The sequence below is a fragment of the Mobula hypostoma genome, chromosome 9 (genome assembly GCF_963921235.1).
Source record: "Mobula hypostoma chromosome 9, sMobHyp1.1, whole genome shotgun sequence".
In the NCBI taxonomy this organism is placed as follows: domain Eukaryota; kingdom Metazoa; phylum Chordata; class Chondrichthyes; order Myliobatiformes; family Myliobatidae; genus Mobula; species Mobula hypostoma.
The window spans coordinates 46,238,834-46,265,361 of NC_086105.1; the positions used below are offsets into that span (position 1 = coordinate 46,238,834).

The window sequence follows — 26,528 nt, forward strand, 5'->3', positions numbered from 1 at the left end:
ACTTCTCTCTCATACCACTGTAATTTCCTTTACTCCACCAAAATACTGCTATGTCAGACTTTACCTTCTTCCTATCAAATTTCAAGTTGAACTCAATCTTATTGTGATCACTGCCTCCTAAGGGTTCCTTTACCTTAAGCTCCCTAATCACCTCCACTTTATTACAGAACGCCCAATCCAGTGGTAGGCTCAATGACAAACTGCTCTAAAAAGCCATCTCATAGGCATTCAACAAATTCAGCCTCTTGAGATCCATTACCAACCTGATTTTCCCAATCTACTTGCATGTTAAAATCTCCCATGATTATCATAACATTGCCCTTTTGACGCACCTTTTCTATTTCCCATTGTAATCTGTAGTCCACATCGCAGCTACTGTTTGAAGGCCTGTATATAACTGCCATCAGTGTACCTTTACCCTTGCAGTTTCTTAACTCAACCCGCAAGTTAAGGAACCTTCCAACCCTATGTCACATATTTCTAATGATTTGATTCCATTCTTTACCAGCAGAGCCACACCCCCACCCCTGCCTACCTTCATATCCTTCTGGTACAATGTATAATCCTGAACATTTAGCTCACAACTACAACCATCCTTCGGCCATAATTCAGTGATGGCCACAACATCATACCCGATAATCTGAAAAAGTGCAACAAGATTATCCACTTTATTTCTTATACTCTGTGCATTGAGACTTTGACTACTGTATTTGCTACCCTTTTTGATTCTGCATCCCTACTGCACTGTGTGACGCCAAGCAAAGCTATCGGACGATTGATGCTAATGAGAGAGATAAGAAAGACAACGGAGAAACATTCAAAATGCTAATAAGAGAGAAGAGAGGGATTAACAGAAAAGAAACACAATTCAGACTATCGACAGACCGGTTGCTTTGAACCTGAACTGTTTGAAGTTTGATGGACAGGTGATACCCCAGCAGGGGGATAAAAACAGCAGGTTTGCTAAGGCATGCAACACACCACGAGACCACGAGACCCTGGAAAGAGCAGTGTACCCCCACAAGTGGTGGGAGCTTGGAGGTCCGGTTTGCGGGAACCGACCAGAGGCTCACAGGGCGTAAAGGTACGATCGCTGGGAACCTGGGGTGTGTGTCCGCCCTTGCCTGGGTGAGGGGTTCACCACAGAAAAGCGATCGTATCCGGAACGGAGGGGTCACAGTTGGTGACCACTGCGGGGATTGGAAGACATAAAAGGGTCTGCCCGAAACCAACTGCGAAGACATCAAAGGTCTGCCTGAACCAAATTGCATCTCTCTCTCTCTCTCTCCAACGGTACAACAACAGCGACTACTGCGAACTGCACTAAACTGAACTGAACTCTGCTTCACTTAAGACTGATCAGTTTACCCCTAGACTGCGATAGCGCTTGGTTGATTCCTATTACCCTATTTCTGTGTATATGTGTGTATTATCACTGCTAACCTGTTACATTGATATCCTTACGATTAGAGTACTGTATTACTTATTTCTTTAATAAAAATTGATTAGTTCCTAGTAATCCAGACTCCAACGAGCGTTCCATTTCTGCTGGTTTGGCAACCCAGTATGGGGTACGTAACAACTGATACTCTGCTAGCTGCAAATTTGTCCAATCATCTGTCTGACCTTCCTGACATTTTGACTGCACGCTATGTTTGCCTTTTTAACATCTGACCTATTCTGAGGATGGATGGTAAAAATATATCAACTGTTTGTTCATTTCCGTAGAAGCTGCCTGACCTGCTGAGTTTCTCCAGCATTTTGTGTGTGCTACTAAGGGAAAAACTGTCTTCTTTTCCTAGGGAGATACAAGCCACTAAATCTCTGTCACCCTGGATGAGATAACGGAATCAGCAAGGAACAGCAGAGCATCTTCCACTGACTCCGGAAAAAGAGACAGATTCACTCCTCTTCGACCTGCAGCCTTCTGGATGAGTGCAAGTACAGAGCTTCTTGCAACTTGCCATTTTAATTCACCATCCCACTTCTACTGTGACCTCCTGCATTGCTATAACAAAGCCAATGCGAGCTTGAGAACCAAAATCTCATCTACCATCTGGGCCCTTGTAGGCTTCTGAATTCAATAGTGAATTCTTCAACTTCTTTATCAGTTGTCCTATGATATCGGCTCAGATGGTTTGAAAATCTTCCTTCCTTTTATTCGTCTAGTTGCAGAGTACATTTCTAGCTTGACCTAATGCATCTGTTCCTCCTCTGTAGTCTGCAATTCCTATATTCTTCTGACTACGTTCTCACTAACTGTCCCCATGCACTCATTAACCAGGTAATCTTGGTTACATCTTCTCTCTAAGGTTGCTTTGGTTTTAACCCATCAGAGAGATTCTTTCCACCCAATCTCCCTGCAGATTAAACAGCTTCTTTTCTCTCCTTCCCAGGGTCTTCAACCTGTAATGTTGTTTGCTTCTCATTCCACAGATACAGCCCAACCTGCCAAGTATTTCCAACATTTTCTTATTTTCATTTTATCACTGAACTACATCTCAGCTACATTCTAGTCTGCTTGATGGAGCCTTTGTAAGCCGTGAGTTGATATCAAATTTCATGTGCACTGCAGTGTCATGGATAATAAATAAACCGAACAGATCATGGAGACATGCTTTGTCTTCGACACGTTTGGAGTTCATAAAAGAGTTCATCAAGTTCCCTTTTCCCTCCGGAACCAAACAATGAGTGATGGTTACTGTACGGTAATCCATCGATGACCATCTCTTAATGCACAATGTACACATTATGCAACGTGATCAGAATCTGGGGTCTGTTACTTATGTGCAGAGAAAAAATATCAATGGAGCCACTGTACACGCTGGCAACTTACAGTGCCGGAGCTATGAATCAGAGATGAAAACAAGCCCACACATAAAGAAAGATCCCTCGGTGTGTAGAAAGCCCAATCGATTCACTGTGCAATCCATCAGCTGCATGTACACTTGCCATACTCTCACAATCGATCTAATATGATTCAGGGCACTATATAGAACTGTTAGGCTAACCTGACAGATTTACAGGGACAAATGAGAAACCAGTTAGAGTCAAACTTGTGAGTACATTCAAAATCTATCTTCCATCTTTATTTCGTGCACTGAGACACCCAGAGAAAGGGTATTATCACAGCAGAGTGAAGGGAACAACTGTTGATCAGGATCTCACCAGGTATGGCTTGTAAAATCTGACAATACATGGTTCCAGATTACACGTTCATAGTTGAACATAAATCTTAACCTCATTAAAATAATATGCAAATTACAGCACAATGCCTCTAAAATTATGCCGCACCAGTTCCTGTGTGTAAGAATTATTTCATGTCATCTGGTACCCCTGTTCCCAAGCAATAGGCAGAATCTTTAGCAACAGTAGAACATTAAAATTATTTTATTTCAGACTGACTTAAAGATAAACTGGCATATAGGTGCCCCCAAGATAGAACTGTCAAACATTAAAGGACATGCATTTAAGATGAGAGGTGAATGTTTAAATTAGATGTGCAAACAAGTTTCTTTTTTAAACAGAGAGAGTAGGAGATGACTGGAATAGGCTACCAGATATGATAATGGAATTTAAGAGGCTGTTAAGTCATGTACAATCAGAGAATGGGAGGATATGGATCATGTCCAAGCAGAGAGATTTAGTTTAATTTGGCATCTTGTTTGGCATAAAGATTGTGGGCTGGGGGGGTCTGTTTCATATACTGTACTATTCTATTTTCTATGTTTTGTATCTCCGACAAAATATCCTCAATTTAGTTTAAACTGATCGAGCGGCTTTAATACCGTTTCACTGAAAAGAAACTGGAATAACAGTGGCAAAGCTACGCATCAGGGTCAGTCAGCCTTCTTGGGGAGATGCGTAATCACCAAATAGATAAAAGAATGAAAGACAGACTCCATGCTATTCTTGTTGGAAAAAGGTGAAGTATTATGGAACATGGATGCTTGAAAAAGAGGAGGCTGACAGTACAGCACAGCACAGCACAGGCCCTTCAATTCACAAAGTTGTGCTGACCTATATAACCTACTCCACAATCAATCTAACCCTTCCCTCCTACTCGGCCCATAACCCCTCCATTTTTCTTACATCCATGTTCCTAGCTAAGAGATTCTTTTTTAATGTCCTTATTGTATCAGCCTCTACCACCGCTCCCAGATTATCCCTATTATCCTTCTTGAACACCAGAACCATTGCCATCCTCTAGTACCATTCCTGTGGCCATGAAGGATGCAAACATCATTGTCAATGCTCCAGTAATCTCTTCCCCCACTTCCCATAGTAACCTCGGTATATCCCTTCTAGCCCTGGGGACTTCACTATCCTACTTTTTTCTCATAAGATCCATCAGTGCCTCTTTATTAATCTCAATATGGCCCAGCACATTAGTCTGTTCTATTCATAAAAAACTTATAACTCTGCTAATGATAAGTGAGTTATGGTCACTCTCAGAAATGCTCAGCCGCTAAGAGTCTGTTTCCTAACCAAGTCCCTGGTACTAGATCCAGTACGACCTTTCCTCTAGTCAGCCTATTCACACACTGTATCAGGAACACTGCTTCCAAGGCACCCTTAAAACAATTATACCTCCTTTTTCCTTGTAATTATACCTCCTTTTACATTAAGGAGGTGTGAATAGAGAAGATGAGGCCACTCATCATAACGACCCTGTTTTTGCACCTTGCCAAAACCTGCACACTTATCAGCTCCTCAGTGTGCTGGTGGTGATTGTCTGTACGCATTGCATCTACCTTTACAACAACTGCTCCTCATCTGACCTAACATTATAGTTTCTTTTCTGGTTGAGATATTGTCACTGTTCATCAGGCGCATAATGCAGCAAGACACTTCATCATAAAGGTACCCACAAGGAGCAATGAGTTGAATGATCATCTCGTTCCAGTTTTATTGGTTGACAGATAAAGCAGTACTCCAGAAATGTCTGTTTGCTTTGCAGGAGTGATATGGGATATTTTACACCCACCAGTCTATAGAGGCCTTCACTTAATATCCCTGCCTGTATCTCTGCGTTACAGCACCCCATCAGGACTGACCAGATTACGAGCTCAAATTCAGAAAGGAGTTGGTCTTGAACACACAACCTTCTCACTTAATAAAATAACAAACGCTGTACTTAATATACAAGAGAAAATGTGGCAGATATGAATGAGCAAATTAATCTACGTAGCAAGAATTTTGGTTTGGAAATCAATACGTACACCCAAACTGCAGCTCGGCTTCTTTGCTAATGATGGTTCCGTATTTGTTTGTTGCTAGGCACTGGTATTTGCCACGGTCCTTCACCTTTTCTGGGTTGTTGATAAGCAGGTTGCCACCGACCATACTGTAACGGCTGTCATCCACATTAATGTCTCGGTTGTTTACCTTCCATCTACAACACAAATGAAGCACATTTGCAAATGTGAAATAAACAAGAAGAAAGCACCATGCAAGAAGGGGAGGCAGCGACCAGAAGACATTCCTGCAGTTATAATGCACGTAATGAAAGCCGTGCCAGTGTGCATGGTGCACATCTTATAGAAAAGCAGTGTCTGAGCCAATGCCATTCCATCACTCACCTGATAACCAAACGAGGCCATAGCAGATTAGGAAAGGTAAAAGGAAACATAAATTGAAGTATGTTTGATATAGTTCTGAATATCAACCCAAAACCTACATAGCTACATTCCTTTGGGAAGTTAACACCAGACAGTTAAGCATACGGTTGCTTTTACCTGTAGACCGGGGAAGGAATTGCTCGAGCTCGGCAGTTTAGTGACACTTTTGCTTCTTCAGATTCTTCTGGGTAGATGGTTGGCATTGGCTGCTCTTCAAACACTGGCCCATACTCCCTGCTGTCTTCTGTAATTACAACACATAGCTATTATAGCCAAGAGACAGCAACCGGGAAGAAATAATGTGGCAAGTCTCACAATTCAAAGAAGCATATGGTTTACATTACTGCTGGTTTGATCTGGTCCATCCATTGGGAGGATATCACCACCTACCTTCTTATTGTCTCCTTTCCCAATACTGATAAAGCAACGCACTTCCTTAATTGCCTTTCTTTGTAATTTCAGTGTCTTTTTACCATTTGAAATGCTTATCATCATGCCACTCCCTGCCGACTTGTTTCCATAGCAACACATACATCAAGGGAGTAGCAAGTGGCTGACGTTTCTCATTGCTTTCCACCGGTATACCCTCCGTATTGTTAACACAGCAATTCCTACTGAATTCACACAATCACTCTGGACATAAAAATACCCCATTTCTCATGAATAATTTTCTGTAACATTTTTTTTACCCTTTGATCAATAAACATTCACCTCACATTCCTTCAGGCAGAACCAGTCAAATCGTGGTAAATTTCTGCAAAAGTCATTAGTGAGACTCTGAATGCCCTTAACATGCCTAACCAGTATGAAGCATGATGATACTGAACTGATGACTTTTATTCTGAATCTGTAAATAGGTTCTTAGCAAACAAGTTACCCAATCTTACTGTTTGTGCACATATTACCCACTAGGCAAATGATGCTCTAGCAGGGAAGCTTTGGAGAGATCAAGCGCCAGAGTGGAACAATGCTGACAGATGCTGTGATACCATGGAGCAGACGTGACGGGTGCATATCAATTTTCGACTCACTGAAGGCAGCATTTTTCATGTTTTTTCAATGCTATACTCTTAATCTCCATTATACAAAGAAACTTAATCATTTAATTGAATTTAGCATTAGCAGTATTCAGCATTAGCAAGTTTTGATCAGAATGCAATCATATGCAACCTTCTCAAGCCATGAAACGAGTACATGCTTATTCTACTGTTTTCATATTAGTGAGCCTGACTCACACAACAAAGACAAAGTGCTATCAACATTTGAACTTAGAATCTAAGCTCAATGGAATTTAAGTTTCATTTCTCATGGTGTAAGTCCGTGATTACACCTTCCGCACTGATCTGATCTTCCAAAGGTCCTTCACTTCCACATCCACATTTCAGGCCGATCCACTTCCTGAGTTGTCTTGGTTCACTGAGATTCCTAAAGGGCAGAATTTCCAAGAAAACGCAATCTCTGCACCCCACCCAGAAAGGCTGGAAGCCACAGAGGTCACTCAAAACTCAGCTTGACAACATTTAGCGTTTAGCAGGCACAGCAAAGTTATCGTTCGGAGATGACCTGACAGAATGAAAGTAGCAAGTGAAGCAAACATCATGATGGTTTGGGGAAAAGTAGCTCAAACTCTGCTACAGGAATAACTCCTGCTGGAAATTGAAACATTCTGTGCGAGGAACACTACAGAAACACTTGGTTTCCTTGTATGAACTCTTCCTACTAATACTGAAATGTCCTGCCAACATTCATTAACCTAATGGAAAAAACTACACAAAATCTACTTTAAGTTTTTGAACAGTCCAAACATTTCCTCATCCTACAGCGATATTCAGTGCTGACATCACCATAAAGTACTTATATATGGCACCTGATTTTGAAGCACAAAATGATGAAATTTATTTACTTTTTATTATACCAGTTTTAGAATAAGACTAAAAAGGAGAATATCTCATTCGTGTCAATTATTAACCAGTTAATTGTCAAAATATTATTTTCAGCTTTAACGGAACTTTATCTAGAAGTCTCTGAATGGTCACCTCTGAGGTACGAAAGAGTCTTCAAAAGTGTACAAAGTCAGTCCTGAGGTAGCTGAAGGCTTTGTGATCAGTATTCTTCAGTTCAGAAGCTAAATGAGGATTTCAGAGATGTAATAAGATGCTCCAATTGACATTAAACAAATCTGGCTCAATATTAATCCTGATTAAAAAGAACAGGTTAATGGTTACATTGTAATCCTGGGCAGAGATCACACCAGAGCATTAATCAACTCCTGCTGTCATCAGCAATCATCTCTGAACCTATATGTGTTCAAATTTGAGATTCATATATCTTATAGTTTCTTTATTAAGCAAAATTCTACAACAAAGAGATTTTGTTTGCATCGCATCTGAATGCACCACCAACAGTTAGTGAGTGGGTGTTCATACTGGGCAGCTCATAAAATTTTTACTGCAGATTCATACATTAAAATCCTCTCCCTGAGAATTCTGATGCCTTTGATCACTTATCCTTTGTTTATATCCTCTGAAGGACCTATGACTCTTGTTTAAATCTACTGTTTTTTGCTGGGCTTATTGAATATTCTGTTACTTACCCAGAGCATAAAAAGATCAGTCCAGTCAATGTTCCTGACTCAGAAGCTTGCCCCACCATCAGTAACGAGTCTGTAGTGACCAAAGCTTCACTACAGAGTTGGCTAATACAAAGAGCTCGCTCTAGACTACACCAAAAAAAACAACATTGAGAAAGATGTTCCTATATTCTGCTCGAAACAGCACCAGAAAATTCTGCAAAATTATTTGAAACACAATAATTCTCTTCTGACCTGAGAATGACCTAGCCCAAGCCTCATTCGTTGTAGTAAACAGAAGGGAGAGCTTTCTGTATACCAGCAGCAACTGGGGATTAACGTGAAAAAGAGCCACCAAAGACTCTTCGACTTAATACTAAAGCTCCTGAGATCAACTCTGGATTGAAGAAATTAATAATGTATTTTCAGATTATAACAGAAAAGTCTCAAATGGGACGATGAAATACGAAACTCCCTTAAAGGCTCATATTTCATTCTAATAGATTTATAGGCTAAAATTATGCCCTACAATATTAATGCACAGACCTCTTTTTAATATTTTCTGAATTAAGATATTTTTCACTGCTTCAACAGAAAAATGTAGGTTAATATGTTATTACAGATGCTGCTCTGAGGAGATTTATTCAAACACATTGAGTGAAGAAATCGTTATTTTTAGAACATTGTAGAGTTTCTGAATGGGATTTTGTGTCAACTGCACGGATATATTTATGCATGAATTGATTTTGAAGTAACAAGTGAGGAACAGAGATTGACACCTAATCTTTTGACCTTGCAATTGCAGTCAGGAGGTGAACTATGCAATCTGATTTAATGTCCTCTGCTTTTTCCTATCCGACCTGTGAAGTTTATTCTGAATTCATGTGCATGGTTGCAAATCTCTCCAAGATACAACAAAGTAAAAGAGAGTGCTTTTTACAGGTGTAGGAAATGGAAGCTTTCTCTACTTTTGTAGTGGGTGGCAAAGGGAAGTAGGTAAGGTCAAGAGTGAAGAAAGCAGAGGCCAGCACAGAGATCTGTCATATCAACAATTCCTCCAGGCATCCAATATTGCTCCAAGACATACTGTACACACATAGTGGTAATCTTCTTTGAGGCTTAGTTCAATGCACCAGGATCAAGTTATGTTCAAACTTGTATACAGAGTTCGACCACAGTTTTAATAAGATAAGCGTTATGACCAGCATTTAATTTTATTGCAAACACGGGTGCGAAAACAAGATTCCGGAAAAAAGGTGGTTGGTTAACTTCACACATATGGATATGAAGGAACAGTCCACCGAACAGTGCATCATTTTCTTCCCATGAAACATCATGTTTCTGTTGGTACAAATCAGAGATGTGTGTGGCTGTGTCAAAATCTTGCCTTCAGTAGGTTGGATGAATCCAGGGCAAAGAAAAATTCAGTAAACCACCTGCATCGATTCTCAGAAAAGCAGACCAAGTAGTGATACGTAGTGCATGCTTCTCAAAAACAGAATGGAACTGAGATTAAATAGCTGGATTAGAAAGCAAAATTCTAATAGACTCCTTCCATCTGAAAGAGCCCACTAAATACCTAGTACCATACCACCAAATATCAATCCTTTGACCAAATATAATTCCATGGCTTGCATTGGTCCACGTCACTCATGTTCACCACTTTGCACGTGAAAAACTAGCCCAACTGTTCACAAGTTGGCATCTGTGATCTGCATACTGATAACAATCAAAATTACTACAAAGGCAGGAATATATCACATGCATTGTTGCAGAAACTCCTTTTTAGCAATACTCTCAGAATGTGTTCAGAAGCTAACAATGAAAACTTCTAAACACAAGAAAGGCAGGGCCCAAGTCTGGCAGTAGCAAGACCACCACAATCCTATCCCAGATGACAGGAGTAAACTGCTTCAGAAGTCTACTCACAACTGAGTGATTTCTCCCTGTAAGTACCGAAAACTGTTATTGTACCAAACCTCAGATCAGTAGCTACCTAACTAATTGCTAACCTGTATGGTTTGTTCAGACTGTCACTTGACAGATATCTGAGTTCTTAATGGTTTAACTCTCTTATTAGGTTTTGAAATCTCCAAACACTGAGACTCAACATCAGTTTACAAAGTAGTTTGAAGGCACATCAGAAAGAAGTGCTGCCTCTCTGTCCCAAGCATCAACAAGTGATTGGTTTCCATTTGGTTCAAACAATGATGGTGCAAAATAGCGTCCATCAGGTTGTCTAAAGTCTTCCAAACTGAGTTAGCATCTATTTCATATATTATGCTGCAGATTAAGATATATCTGCATTTACTGGGCAAACAAGTGAGGTCCCTGATTATTAGGTTCAAACTTCACTATCAAATAATAAGCTTTACCTGTTACTGGATCACAAACAAGAGAAAATCTGTAGATGCTGCAAATCAAATCAACACACACAAAATGCTGGAGGAATTCAGCAGGCCAGGCAGCAACTATGGAAAAGAATAAACAGTCGATGTTTCAGGCAGTGGCCCTTCATTTTGTGGGTGTTGCTTTGATTTGCAGCATCTACAGATCTTCTCATGTTTGTGATTTAACTACTACACTGTGAAGTCTCTTCCAGGGATGCCTACCCTGAAGAAATTTAAACCTTCCCTTCGATGGGAGTTCAGTGAAACCCTCTCTCACTGCTCCCCTGCTGTGATCTCTGCTGCCCTCCAACTCTTCTACCATGTGCTCACCCAGACCCGCTACCACAGCAGGAGTGTGGGCCTCAGCCGAAATGTGGACTGTTTACTCCTTTCTGTAGATGCTACATGGCCTGCTGAGTTCCTCCAGCATTTTGTGCATGTTGCCAGCTATTGGGGGCTTGACCTCCCGGAAATCTACTTCTGACTGAAGTTCCAGAGGCCCAGATCACTTTTCAAGCCATTGGTCATCAACCACACACCAATAATCACTGACTATGCAACACAAACCATTTACTATCAACCAGGAACCAGCAAATCTTGTTAGGTTTGGTAACTCGAAAACAAAAAAAAAATTGAAAGCAAAACGGGAAGCTGGAAGATAAACATTTGTACTTCGTTTTTACTGTAAGCGAGAGGTGCACATATATGACATGGTAGCGTGTTGACATATGCCATTCACATAATTCATACATATAATCATAATGAATAATGTAAATAAAGAATGCTCAAACACTGTATTTACAATATTACTCAAATATTATTGAAATATTAAATACACAACACTCCTCTCTGCTTAGCTATGAACCCCTATTCAATACAGAATGCATCTCAATTCAAAATATTTTAACTTATTGCTCACTCAGCATATATACAGTTTACTATATAATATAACTACTATATACACATCCACGCATAATAAATTTTAAATTGCCCCTTTCAAGCAAAAAGAATTAATTGCTGTGGAGGCTTTCTTAATCTTGCGGCATAACATGTTTCCCAGCAAGGGGGATCACACTGCTTGGCAGAGAAACTTGTGGCTGGGAAACGATCTCAGGTCTGCACCTCCCCCATGGTGGCTGTGGGGGTTAACTCTGAGAGTGCAGGAATTGGCTCTGTCAGCTCTGGACACCTTTCTTCTGAACGTGTCGTCACCCTGAACAGTGCGTGGCAAGCTTCCCTGGACGATGTGGATCATAATGTGTGAGTACAGTGTCTGACGTTGCTATTTTCTTTACCTTTTGAAAAGTCACCTCACACTGCTTTGTCCACTGCCATTTCTTCCCGATCTGTAGTAAGGAGTTCACAAGGTGGAGTACAGGTTTGGCAGGAACCTGTTATAGTAATTGACAAATCCTAAAAAGGACAGAAACTGTGACATGCCCCTTGGCCTTGGGGCATCCAACAGTGCTTGCATTTCCTCACCACACTTGTGTAATCCTTGTGTGTCAATGGTGTGGCCACAGTACATGAAACTTGGTTTAAAGAATTCACAATTGTTTCATCATGCAATGAGCCCATAATCTTCAAATCTTTTCAACACTGTCCTGAGATTTTGAAAATGTTCTTTGCCATCCTTTCTGGTAACAATGATGTCATCCAGGTAACACTGAGTGTCTGGACAGCATTGTAGCACCTGGTCCTCAGCTTTCTGCCAGTGTGCAGGTGCAGATGTTACTGCAAAAATAAGTCCATTATAGCAAGAAAGCCCTTTGTAGTGTTTATGGTGAGAAACTCCTTGGACTCTTGGTACTGATCTACTTTCAATACTGGATTGATGGTTACCTTAAGATCACCACAGATCCCGAAAGACCCATTCTACTTTGCTAGGTATCAGGAATGGAACAGTCTTCGTAAACTTGGGTGTAGCATTTTCATTTGATACGATTTTACCCTTGTTATGTTTGAGTTTTCCAATGCCATCCTTGAATACTGTTGTGGCATCATCTGGTACTTTCCTTAATTCAATTACTACTTACTCTTTTGGAGGGGATGTGACATGCAAATGGTGGACGATTTTCCAATCAAGTTGTAGTTGCCTCAACCACTCAAGTCCCCACAATGCTGGCCTCCTGCTTTTACCACAAACAAGCCCTATGTAGCTTATTGTTTGTTGCATTTCACTGTTACGAATGTCATTCCCACAAGAGTTAACTTTTCTCCAGTATGTTCTTAGTTGGATATCTGCAGGCTTCAAGTCAGTAATCTTTGAAACTCATTTTGTGGAATGACTGAAACAGTTGAGCCAGAATCCAATTCCACTTTAATTAATCTGCCATTCACTTCCAATGTAAGCCATGTTGCTTGTCTATTATTAATTTTCATATTGTAAATTATAAGGCTACCCAGTCCTGGGTCACTCTCATCAGCATCAGATTTTTCATCAACAGCATGCGGATTAGTGCTCTTTTTGAAACTGCAACCTGAATTTTATCTTTTTCTCTTCCTTGTACAGTTCATTTATTTTTGTCCACCCAACATATTCTTTGTATGTTTCCTACTTTGTTTCATTTTCTGCATGATTTGTCTTTAAATCTGCATTGATCTGTATATGTGAGCCCCTGCCACAACTGTTATACAATTTGTTTAGCCAACAAGTTTCTGTTCAGACATTGCAATTTTGTTCAAGCTCACTTTCATTGCTGACTGCAATTCAATTGTGTCACTGTCTGCTGTATCCATTAATACCATAATTTCCACTGCACTTTTAAAAGTGAGTTGTGCCTCAGTTAACAGCACTTTTCAATTGCTTTCTTTTAAAATTCCACAAACTAAACAAATTCTCAGTGCATCATTAAGCCCAGCATTGAACTGACAATGCTCAGACAATCTCTTCAATTCTGCCATGTACACTAAAATGGATTCCCCTTCTTTATGCATCAAAGTTGCTGGTGAACGCAGCAGGCCAGGCAGCATCTCTAGGAAGAGGTGCAGTCGACATTTCAGGCCGAGACCCTTCGTCAGGACTAACTGAAGGAAGAGTTAGTAAGAGATTTGGAAGTGGGAGGGGGAGGGGGAGATCAAAAATGATAAGAGAAGACAGGAGGGGGAGGAATGGGTCTCGGCCTGAAACGTCGACTGCACCTCTTCCTAGAGATGCTGCCTGGCCTGCTGCGTTCACCAGTAACTTTGATGTGTGTTGCTTGAATTTCCAGCATCTGCAGAATTCCTGTTGTCCCCTTCTTTATGATTTTGTTTACAAAACCTAAAGCGATCTGCAAACAACAATGCTTTTGATGCTAAGTATTCCTACATTATTTTCACAATACCAGGAAAGCTCATTTCGGCTGGTTTGGTTGGAACAGTTAAACTTCGAAGCAAACTGTATGTCTTTAAACTGGCACATACTTCTCATTGGATATTTCATTTGTTTCAAAGTACTGGTCAATCTGCTTAGTATACAAAATCCAGTTATCTGTTGTGTAATCAAATCTGTCAATCTTCCCGACGTAAGCAGTCAATTCTGCTCTCTCTTTTTTATTATTATTATCACCCAGTACTCATTGTTTATGAACCTGTGAATTCTTCCATTTTCTGCCTTTTTAAAAAATTCAGCCATATTTCCTTTCACAAAGAAAACGTGGTGCTCTGAAGGAAAAAAAAATGTGCTACACTTTTTTTAAAAGTTGACCATTTCTCACTGCATTTTTTTTTTAACTTGAATAACTCACTGTGCTTCAACAGGTAGGAAGTCATCTTGGGCTCATTTTAAAAATACTTCATCACCACTGCTATTTTTGGAACGCCAAAACATAAAAACTAATTGAAAGTAAAACAAGGAGCCAGAAGATGAATGTGTGTACTTATTTTTTATTTCAGTGATGCTTGTATTTATATGACATGGTGGAATGATGACATATGCCATTCACATAGTTTGTACATATAACCATAACGAATTATATCAATAACAAAGAATGCTTAATCAAGCAACATATTTACAATATTACTCAAATATTACTAAAATTAATTAAATACACAACATCTATTTGCCAAGACGAAATAGTGGTTCTGAAACCACATTGGACTGCAAAGTTTAGAACATGCATGGGCACCACAATAGTGTAGCAGATCAATTGCAGCTCAGGGCATTCTGGAGTTCAGAGTTCAAATCTAGCACCATCTGTAAAGAGTTCGTATGTTCTTCCTGTGACTGGATGCGTTTCCTCAGAGTGCTCTGGTTTCTTCCCACAATCCAAAGACAAACTGGTCCGTTGGTTAATTGGTCAGTTTTCTTTTATCGTTTTTCAAAACGTCTATTGTATTTCTTTTTTTCTGTAAATACCTGAAATAAATGTTACCATCTACTACCTTTAATCTCAAGGTAGACCATGGTAGCATATACTTAGTTCAATAATAAATGTACTTTGACCTGACTTTAACTCTGATATAGGGAGAATTGAAAACATTAGATCAGCGTTTGGCTAGCATAAATACGCGCTTGAAGATACCATCAACTGGAAGGGCCCAACAGCCTGTTTTTGTGCATCAGATTTGAAACATATACTGTTTTTCTCTCTAAAGTGTCTGCCTGACCTGAGCTTATATATATTCAGTGGTACACAACTCTAAGAGTATTATTATCGATAAACTGTACTTATTTGCTACAGAAATGACCTTATATTTTATATCTCGACATTGCAAAAGTCAACACTTTGGGATAAATAGTGTCACACAAGGATTAAAAAAATTATTGACACAATATTCCAGTCAAACACCAATTAACTACTGATTTATACTAATGATGAGGCACATCTCAGATTCACAGCTCCTGAGGTAAAACTATACAAGTATTTATGAACTACTGTTAAACATTGAAACCAATGTTAATATCAAACCATATCACAGAGTACGCTTCCTGGTGATGTTGTCCTGAGGAAAAAGAAATCTGGAAATGTCTTTCCTGTTCCAGGATGAGTGGAGATTTAAAGACTGAGATTGGAAGATTTTGTTCAATAAGGAGCATCAAGACAGGTGGAGACCACAAGATAAATGAGATGCACCAAACAATCTGCTGGAGGAATCAACACGTTGAACAACATCAGTAGGAAGAAAGAAATTGCTGACAGTTCGGGTCAAAGTCCTGCGTCAGGACTTGCTTTTCTGAGTTAAACAAAGTGCAAGTCAGCCATGACTTGACTAAGTGGAGGAGCACAGGGAAGGAGCATCGCTGCTTTTTAAGCAACTGCAGTACTTCCAAACAATTCCGCATTTACCTTCCAGCACAATTTACTGGAGCATCAAATTGCAATATTTCATTTGTGTAAAGCATCTTGGTAATAGAAAATGAACATTTCTCCCAAAGAATGTTCTCCCAAAAGATAAAGAGTCCGAGAGTTGAACACATCCTCAGAGGATAGCACATATTCAATGACGGTGTTATGAACTTATGATTTTGTACCATGAATGTAATCTCAACTATGAAACAATCCAAGTCAAGTCAGGTGAGATGCAAATGGTTGAGAATCATTAATCTCAGGACTAACATGAGCAGTACAAGAGAGATCTCATTCCCACGGCCTGCAATTCTATTGATAAGGAATAAATCAAACAATGCCACATACTTAAATGATATCTGATTTATGTGCACTTCAAAGTGTTAAATCCAAGGCTTGTGTTTAAAAAAAGAACAAAAGTACAGGGCTCAGAAAGAAATGAGGCAAGTTCAAGAGAATGATGCTTCAAGTAGGCTTCAATTAAACCGATGCTTCAGAAGAATGTGGTAACCTACCTCAATGACTATCATTCAGTTGCACTTACATTCACTGTGATGAAGTACTTTGAGAGGCTGGTAATGAAACATATCAATTTTTGGCTGAGAAATGACTTGGATTCACTCCAATTTGCCTGCTGTCACAACAAGCCAACAGCAGATGCCATTTCATTGGCTCTTTACTCAACCCTGGGACATCTGGATAGTGAAGGTGCCTGCATCAGGATGTTTTTTATTAACTACAGCTCAATATTCAGTACTATCAGCCCCTCAAAACTAATCAATAAGATTCAAGACCTTGGCCTCAATACCTCCTTGTGAAATTGGATCCTCGATTTCCTCACTTGCTGATCCCAGTCAGTTCAGATTGGCAATAACAACTCCTCCACGAACTCCATCAGCACAGGTGCACCACAAGGCTGTGTGCTTTGCCCCCGGCCTACTCGCATTATAATTATGATTGTGAGGCTAAGCACAGCTCCAATGCCATATTTAACTTTGCTGACACCACCATTGTCGTTGGCTGAATCAAAGGTGATCTATCAGCAGATAGGAGAGTTTGAAAATCTGGCTGACTGGAGTGTCAGCAACTTTAAATTCCCCAGTGTTATAAGTTCAGGTGACCTGTCCTGGGTACACGATGTAAGTGCCATTACAAAGAAAGCAGAGCATCGCTTCTAGTAGTTTGAGAAGATTTGACATGTCACCTAATTCTTTGAGAAATTTCTATAGATATGTGGTGGATAGTACATTAACTGGTTGCATCATGGTCTGGTATGGAATCACTAATACCCTGGTTCAGAAAAGCCTACAAAAAGTAGTGGATATATCCCAGTCCTTCATGGGTAAAGCCCTCCACACCACTGAACACATCTACATGGAGCACTGTTGCAGGAAAGCAGCATCCTTCATCAAGGACCCCACCATCCAGGCCATGCTGTCTTCTTGCTGCTGCCATCAAGGTGGTGGTTCAGGAGCTTCAGGGCCCACACCATCTAGTTCAGGAACAGTTATTACACCTCAGCCATCAAGTTCTTGAACCAGAGGGGATCATTTCACTCAACCTTTGATCCCAAAACGTATGGACTCACTTTCAAGGATTCTTCATCTCATGTTCTCAATAGTTGTTTATTTATTATTCTTTTCTTCTGTCTTTTTGTATTTGCACAGTTGTTTTATTTTTGCATATTGCTTGTTTGTCCTTCCTGTTGGGTGCAGTCTCTCATTGATTTTATAATATTGTGTTTCTTATATTTACTGCTATTGCCTGCAAGAAAATGACTCCCAAAGTTGTTAATAGTGACATATATGCACTTCGATATTAAATTTACTTGAACTTTGAAATTAGAAGCCATGGTCTGTCAATGCCAGCCTTGGCTTTACCACTTGTGCTCTTTGACTGGCATAAACTCCCAATATCAAGGAATCCCTGTTTACTGAGAATATCTGAGTATTTTCCATGCACTAGCACTCCAAAGGGTGAGAGTCCAAAAGTGCCCTGAAGAGATGCTCTCATCCCTCAAGCCAAAGATATCAGGTTAATGTCCTGTCATCCAAAGCTTTGCATTTGATACTAAGTGGCAGTGTAGCAGGAATTTACTTCCAAATAAATTTGGATGTAGAATATTATAACCACCAATTAATATGAAATTCAGTTCTGAAATTACAAAGCAAATCCATGCAAAAACTTGAATTAAAATTCTGATACTCTATCCAATGGCAATCACTGCCCATGAATAGAGAAGACCTTCTCAACGCTGCCAACAATCATAGCCCACTGCACCAGATTTCGAAACTTATTGTCATGAAGTTCGACATCTGTCATCCAGTATTTAGTTTTGAGATGTGGAAGGAAACAAGAGTACCGGGGAAAACTCACCTGGTCACAGGGAGAATGTGCAATGTCCACAGAGACTACATAAAATGAATGAACAAGGATCTCTGGAGCTGTGCGGCAGAAATAACCACTGCATCTCTACGTCGCCATACCAACATTTCGGTTGATTTAAGACGTCAGGATTACAAGCTCTTTCTTCCTGCTCATGTGGAATGTCCTTCGGAACTCACTGGTATTTGCATGTTAGCTTGCACTCCTCAACTTGAGCTGGTCTGAGAAACAGGGGTGTAAGCAACAGTTTGAGGAAAAGTTCGCTGTTCAGCGTTGGCACACCAGGTACTCCTGGAGAATCCAGGACAAGTGAAAAGACTTTCATCCATTGTTCAACATTTCATAAGTGTACAACTATGGTGAGAGCTGAAAAATTCTACCCACACCTTCAACTTCAGAAAAACCTTCAAGAAATCAAAGGCCAAACAAACATTTGTTGAAGAGTTAATCATTCTGCAAGATATTTCCCAAGACCCCTATGCATCTCATCTGAACTAAATAAACAAGACTTCTCCTCAGCACTCAGTCTCGGAGATGATCACAGGTGTTTTCCAGTTTTCAGCCATAGGGGATTGAGAAATATTTCCAGAATTTCTGCACTTCTTGAGTTTATTGAAACATCCATCTTCCTTCTTCCATTCAAATATAAAAAAGAAAAATAGATCCTCACACACGTGTAACAGGGAACTTTATTTGTGGCAAAACACCCAACAGCAAGTGATGATGTATTTTAAACCGAAAGGAAGTTTTAATCATGTTAACAGTTTTAACTTTCTGACAAATTTTTCAAAAGCTTCAACGGCTTTCAAGGTCTTTCTAGATTACTGGAGAATTCTTGAAGCATACTAATGTTCAGAATATATGCCATGGAGCATCTCAAAAGATTATTGGGGAAAGGGAAGGAAGTGGGTACAGGGTGGCTGACTGGGAAGGGGAAGGGAGAGGGCGTTCTAAGAAAAAAAATTGCATTTTTAGAGGCCTCATCATTTTTGGGGCTACAGAGGTTGTGTAAGCATTTATTCTTAGATCCTGTACATGACAGTCTAAATGTTATGAAACAGTGTTGTCTTTTAAAACAGGTTATGCTCCATATATTCAACAGGCATCTCTGCTCATTTTGTGCAGCATACTGGCCTCTGCAGATATCTGCAACATACTTCGAGAAACTGCAGTCATTTACGCCTGAAAATTAAGATCTGATGCTTGCTTTGGGCCTCCTTTGTAAAGCCAAGTGTATAAATCACTTAACTTAGTGACAGAGAGCACAGTGTGTTATAATCAATGACTCTTCCCATCCCTTCTTTCAAGCAGCTGCTACTCTTAAGACTCTTCCTGGACCTTGTCCCTCCACCCTCCCCACAACTGATGATCTACCATTAAGGTTGTGACTGATGCCTACAGCTCAGAGGGTATTAACTAACAGGATCACAAGGCATGTACTCTAAGGAGAGAATAGGGAAACTAGTTACATGTTTTATTTCTCGACCACATTGCTTTTGGTTGTTGAAAGCTCATTTTTTGTACAGTTTCTAAAACAGTTCAGATCCCGCACTGTTTTGTCACTTTCTATTTTTCTTTTAATAGATAAACACTGACACTAAACATTTATATATCATTCTGACCGATTGCAGTTGGTCATGCATTCATCAACAGAAGATCTCAAAATTCATATGAAAAGGTTGAACTAATTCAAGGTAATTTCAAACAGTGGCATAAAACCAACAGCAGTCTTCCATCATCTACCTCTTCCATGAGCACCTTGGACTTGCACAATTTATTTTTGGTAGGAACACTTTCCAAATAGAAGCTACTATCCTTTGGGATTCTGTGGACGACCATGGCTTTGGAATGCGAGGATAATCCAGTTGGAAATAAAAGATTTTTCACCGAGCTTTACATTCTACCTGTGTACCACTGTTTTGATGCTCATCAAACTTTTTGCCAAAATTCTAACAATCACCAATTCTTCCGTGGTGGGTACTCTTTCATATTTGTCGACGCACCTGCTCAGGCTCTTCCACCGGCAACAAAACACCTCCCACTTTATGTCAACACCCACAAGTTCTCTGAGTATTCACTTAGCAGTTCCTCCCTGCCACTAGAGCTTCTATCTCTGGGCATTTTACCTCTCCAAACTCATCACCCTCATCCCTTAGCCCCCAACCAAGACCCTGCGAAATGGGCAATCAATGTCTTCAGTCTCAGGTGATACCGAATTTGAGCAGATTATAAGAGTACAGATCAACTTTCAGTCGAAGTTTGTTGGTTTATTCTTTTAAACAACCTGATAATACAACCACACCACTGTTCTAATTGCCTGTTTTGCTGACAGCCTCTACATTGTGTCCTCGACGATGACCCGCTATAACGTCCTCACCTGCGGCAGAGCTGCCCTCAGCCATTGCACTAGTGTCCTGACCCCCGGCCTGCTGCACTTAGCCACTGCTTTGGAATTTCACGTGGACAGCATGAACCTCTTCATGCTACAGCTCCTACACTCACGAATAAATACAAGAGAATGAACAAGCAAATCTTGAGTACATCACAGTAATAAAGGTACCTTATTTAAAAATACTTTTCCATAAGTCTTTCAAGCTGCAAATTCCATTTGATGAGAGAAATTGGTTCATTTCTTGTGATTACAACTTTCCATTGTTTCCCTTATTCTGTGGCTTTGATTAATTAGTCCTTCATCACTTAAGTATAATACAATGGAAACAAAAGCCCCTCAAGACACACTAAAGCATTCTGCATGCAATGAATTACTTGATAAGTGGAACAATAATTCTTTGAACAAATGAAATGTTGAGCATGCAAGGAAAATCCTAGCAAAATAAGTCAATAATTTATTCATTAGTGGCTATGCCTCACATTGAAGGAGGAATATGAGCTGGGACTCCCTAATCTTTCAGGAATAAATGCAGGGGTTCCCAATCTGGGGTCCACAGACCCCTTGCTTAATGGTATTGGTCCATGGCATAAAAAGGTTGGGGCCACCTGTGCTATACTGTCCATAACCGTACCACATGAATAGAAAGATGGGGCTGACATTTCACAATCCAAGATAGTTCTCCTATTGTGGTCATCATCGTCAACTGGGAGTCACATTCAAATGGGATCTGAACTCCTGGCATTACAGCAGGTCCAGGGTTTCAATCTGGAATGTTGTCAATGCCTTTCCACTCATAGATGTTGCTTGACCTGCTGAGTTCCTCCAGCAGATTTGTCCAGACCAGGTTCCAGCATCATCTCTAAGTGCCTTCTTGGTCCTACTGGTGACAGGTCGGAATCAGGATTTTTAAAGTTACGAGGTGCCTGATGTCCCATGCATCAGGCTCCTATCTATGTCTATAGTTACATTCCTTCTTCTCCCTCCTCTTCTTATTCTTTCTTGCTGGTTCCTTAGGATCCATGAGATGACTGATAAAGTCAAATTGGGACCCATCAACTCTGTAACAGATAGGGCAAGAGGAGCCTGAGGAGACAGTCATGTCAGTTTGCAAGGGTGGTGCTCCAAATGCTATTTATGTCGGGCTTCCATGTTCTTGTTCTGATGCCTCTGGTGATGCCATGACAAACTACTTCTCTGAGAGGTTCATGATGTCAAAAGCCTGATAAAACTGCTGTACATCTGCAACAGCACGTGTCAACAACACAATTTGCTCCATTGTCAGCCATCTGCCTAAGGTTCCATCTTCAATTTGTTGTTAGAGCAGTCATTAATTGTGAAATCACAACAGGATAGCTGCAAGAGTCTGTAAGGTGAAAGGTTAAGAAATACTTTGGTAAGAAACACCAGCACTAGGTGGTCCATGCTGATGACACCATGTTGGGATGTTGCTTTTCCTAAGTCAGAGAAAAGTCCAGAGGTGACAATTATCAGAACATGAACAACATACACAAAATCCTGATGAAGTATCTCAACTCGAAATGTCCACTTCCTCCCCTTCTTATTCTTTCTAGCTGGTTCCTTAGGATCCATGAGATGACTGAAAAGTATAGGAAGTAGGAGAAGGAGACCCCAAGTGTAAAGGGGTCAGAGGAGTAACCTGGGTGTCCTATTTAAAGGTGTGAGTAACTAATTAGGGAAATACAATATTTCTTATTATAATTTATAGTTTTTTTTTATTATGTTGAATGCAAGGTTGTTTTTGAGACACCACTTAAACAGCTGATCTATCTCACTCCTGTAAGCCTCCTTGTCACCGTCTGAAATTCTACCAATAATAGTTGGCACTGACAAATTTATAGATGGTGTTGCTGTGCCTCATCACAGTCATCCACAACATCATATGGAAGCAGAAACAGGTTAGCTTACAGAGAGTGCAGGAGCTGGGGTCCTGGTGTGAGAGAGAGCACAGGAATCTACATCTAGCAAACCAGATGCTTGATCATCAAGATCAGGTTTCCACACCAAATCTCTGAATTCTGTCCAAATCCCTAAGTAACCTACTTGTAACTTAGCTTTTCTGACCTTTTTTGACCTGGAGGAATTTTTAATTACAACTGAATTATACATATTCAAACTATTTTTTTGACTTCAGACTTCTACCGAATATCGTTCAGGTTTTTTGGGTCATGGCATTTATTAAGAAACTTCTGCTTGTGCACATGACAACTTAGTGACTGCGTAATTTGTATTAATAGGAACATGAACAACATACACAAAATCCTGATGAAGTATCTCAACTCGAAATGTCCACTATTTATTCCATCCCCCCATAGATGCTGCCTCATCTGCTGTTCTTCCAGCATTCTGCATGCATTGCTGAAGATTTCCAGTATCTGCAGAATCTCTTGTGCCTGGCAGAACGTGGAACAGCTGGGGAGGGAGGCATCACTCTTGCAAAGAAAACATTAACTGGCTTTTATCCCAGTTGAAAAAAAGACAAACAGGGTATGGCACATAGGCAAACATGAACATCAAATTAAAAACAACAGAGAATTTCTTTTAACAAAGCGTGATTAACAGGGAAAACAGTCAGGACTTGAAGGTAAATTTTCAGATCACCCAAGTCACTTTGTTCTGTTTTGGATTACCAGCCTAAGCATGACATGGACATCCAATGGAATGATTGGAATATTTGACGAATCAAGATTCAGAAATGAAAATAGCTGTTTTCTCTTTGCCTTCCATGTGAACTTGGCTGAATGGTTACTCAACAGTAAAAGCTAAGGGGACAGAAATTTAACTTTAATTGCCAGTGATTAACAGGTGAAAAAATATCACTACCACTTGTGCTCACCTCGAAGTTCAAAGTTCACATATAACCCCGAGATTCTTTTTCTCCAGGCATACTTAGCAAATCTACAGAACGGAAACTGTAAACTGTAAACAAACTACGCAAATACAGATATAATTAAATAGCAATAAATAACAAGCATTAAATAACAATATAATAGAGTCCCTAAATGAATGTAGCTATCCTTCTTTGATCAAGAGCCTGATGGCTGAGGGGTAGTAACTGTTCTTGAACCTGGTTGTGCAAGCGCTGAGACTCCTGTACCTTGTACCTGATGACAGCAGCGAGAAAAGAGTATGGCCTGAGTGGTGAGGATCTTTGATGATGGATGCTGCTTTTCTATGGCAACATTTTATGTAGATGTGCTCAATGGTTGGGAGGGTTTTACTCATGATTTACTGGCCCAAATCCACTAGCTTTTGTCGGATTTTCTGCTCAAAGGCATTGGTGTTCCCATAACAGGCCATAGTGCCACCATTCAACACATTTTCCACCAAGCATCTATAGAAATTTGCCAAGGTTTATGACGATATGACGAATCTCCGCAGACTCCTGAGGAAGTCAAGGTGCTGTCATGCTTTTTTCACAGTTGTATTTATATGATAGGTCATGACAGGTCCACCGAGATAGTGACACCCAGGAAACTAAAGTTACTGACCCTCTCCACCTCTGATCCCCCGATGATTACTGGTTCATGTACCTCTGGTTTCCCTCTCCGGACGTCTACAATCTGTTCCTTGGTCTTATTGATATTGAATGAGAGGTTGTTGCTATTACACCACTCAGCCAAGTTTTCAATTTCCCTTCTGTATGCTGATTCCTCACCACCTTTGATACAGCCCACAACACCAGTGTCATCAGCAAACCTGTATATGGTGTTGGAGTTGTACTTAGCCACACAGTCACCAGTGCAAATCGAGCAGAGCAGGGGGCTAAGTACACATCCCTGCAATGCTCCTGTGCTGGTGGAGATTGTGGAGAAGATGCCTTTCTCAATCCAAACAGGCTAGGGTCTACAAGTGAGGAAATCCTGGATCCAAGTGCACAAGGAGGTATTAAGATCCTCTGCTTGATCAGTTCCACTATGGGTGCAGATGTGGTAACTAACTGGCAGCAAATGCCTTTAGTGCTTCCAGCATAAGTTCTCCTTTCATGTTGCGGGAGCTTGCACAAGTGCTTAGCCACCTCTGGAGATTCACAGATGAAAATGTTGAACCTCTATCTTCACACACAGAGAATGAGGTGTAATCTCTATTGCAGCAATACTGATGATTTAACCATAATTATTAACTGATGCATTCCTTGCTTGCTGTTAGTTGGATAATTGACAGGTCAATTAATCTCAATGTCCACACACCAGCAGCGCTCTTTCAACTCATTCCTGAAACCAATAGCACTAACGAGCAGCCCATTAACTACTGACCAATGGCAGCAAACAGTCTGTGGAGGAACTCGGCAAGTTGTGCAGCATCTGTGGGGTTACTTGACTTGCTGAGTTGCTCCAGCAGATTCCTTATTGGTCTAAATTCCAGCATCTGCACACTATGTGTTCCTCCAAATTCCAGCATTTCCAGTCTCTTGTGTCTCCAACTACTGAACCACATTACCAGACACCATCACCATGATTGTACAACACAGGTGTCATTTCCACACATCTTTCTTTTTCTTCCAGAAACCCTAGATGCCACTACTAATTATTCACAGACCTTGGTAACACTCCCCAGTGAACAATATGCGTATCTGAGGCCATCAAATGAGCAAACTGTGACATTCATCTTGTGCTGTTAAAAAGAAGAGAAAATACCACATGGAATAGTAGATTCTCTTCAACCAAGGTAGTGACGCTGCTGTGTAAACCACGATGAAGGAGAAATCAAACTGATTAGAATTACTTAGCTTGTGCCCTTACATTGTCCACCATCTTCTGCAACTTCAAGTTATTGATTTAGCCATTACATCAGAGGCAGGATTAAATATTCACAGCAGAGAAAGCACCATGTAGAACTGCCATCTGCTTGATTTCTTACAACAGAGTTTCACATCTTTTACAGCCGAAAGACAAAAGCCTGAGTAATGTTGTCCACCCTTTCTTCCGGTGTTAGGTTATATACTGAGGCAACTCTATTTGGCCAGATGCCCAATAGCAGCTGTGGTTTAGGTGATAACATTTTCATCCCAATATCAGAAGATGGCAGGTTTAAGCTTTCTTTACTCTTCCTGTCATTGTCGGCTTCAATGGCAAGGCTAAACATTGTTGCCCAGCCTGAACTGCTCTTGAGAAGATGGTGGGGAATTGTCTTCTTGAACAGAGGGTGGTGGTTAGACACTCTTGAAGGAAGTGATCTCTAACCAGTGTTCCGACCACCCAAGTGTTACTTGCCACCTGAACTCAGGCCTGTCTCCTGAAAAGGTCTTACTGCATGCAAGTATTGGCAACTTCATTGTCTGAATGTTTGCAAATGGAGTTGAACACAAATATTCACATTCCAGGTCTTTCAATGAAGAGTCGGCCACTGATTGAAAAGTCAAATTTAGTTGATCCTTGGACATGTCTTAGAGAAACTCTTGCAATATTGGTCAGGAGTTTCAGATGGTCACCCTCCAACAACCATAACCATCTTCTTTTGTGAGCGAAGAATATATCCCTGACTGCCACTGACCATGACTTCCATTCGATTGGTTTTATTTTCTTTTTTTGAGCAGGGCACAATCCCCGACAAGGAGTACTGAGTACAAGAAATCTATAGACTGGTACTCCAGAGGACTCCAATACTGTTAATCCTGTGGATTTTCAGAACAGACATTAAATCTTGACCGTTTTGCAGTATAATGGAACTTATTTTGCTCTAATTGTTGTTTTGCTTAGATAATTTTGTATGATTTATGTTAACTTGATTTTTTTTTCTTGTGAAATTTGAGTCTCTAATGCCATGTAACTGTATTAGACATCCATAATAGACACCCAGAAGCTAAATGGTAGAATAACAGCATAAGGAAATGAAGCAGAATTGGGCCATTTGGCCAATTGAGTCTGATCTGCACAGGACTAC

At 40.3% G+C, this 26,528-nt stretch overlaps 1 protein-coding gene across 8 annotated transcripts in view; it reads right to left on the reverse strand.

Annotated features, from left to right (window-relative positions):
- LOC134351697 (contactin-1-like) overlaps positions 1–26,528 on the reverse strand; it is a 752,292-nt gene that overhangs the window by 378,394 nt on the left and 347,370 nt on the right. For all 8 annotated transcript variants that reach the window (XM_063058216.1, XM_063058217.1, XM_063058215.1 and 5 more), the window contains 2 exons: positions 5,739–5,865; positions 5,223–5,395 (listed from right to left, as the gene is read on the reverse strand). In XM_063058216.1, the coding sequence (XP_062914286.1) occupies positions 5,223–5,395; positions 5,739–5,865 (300 nt within the window). The remainder of the gene's footprint in view (positions 1–5,222; positions 5,396–5,738; positions 5,866–26,528) is intronic.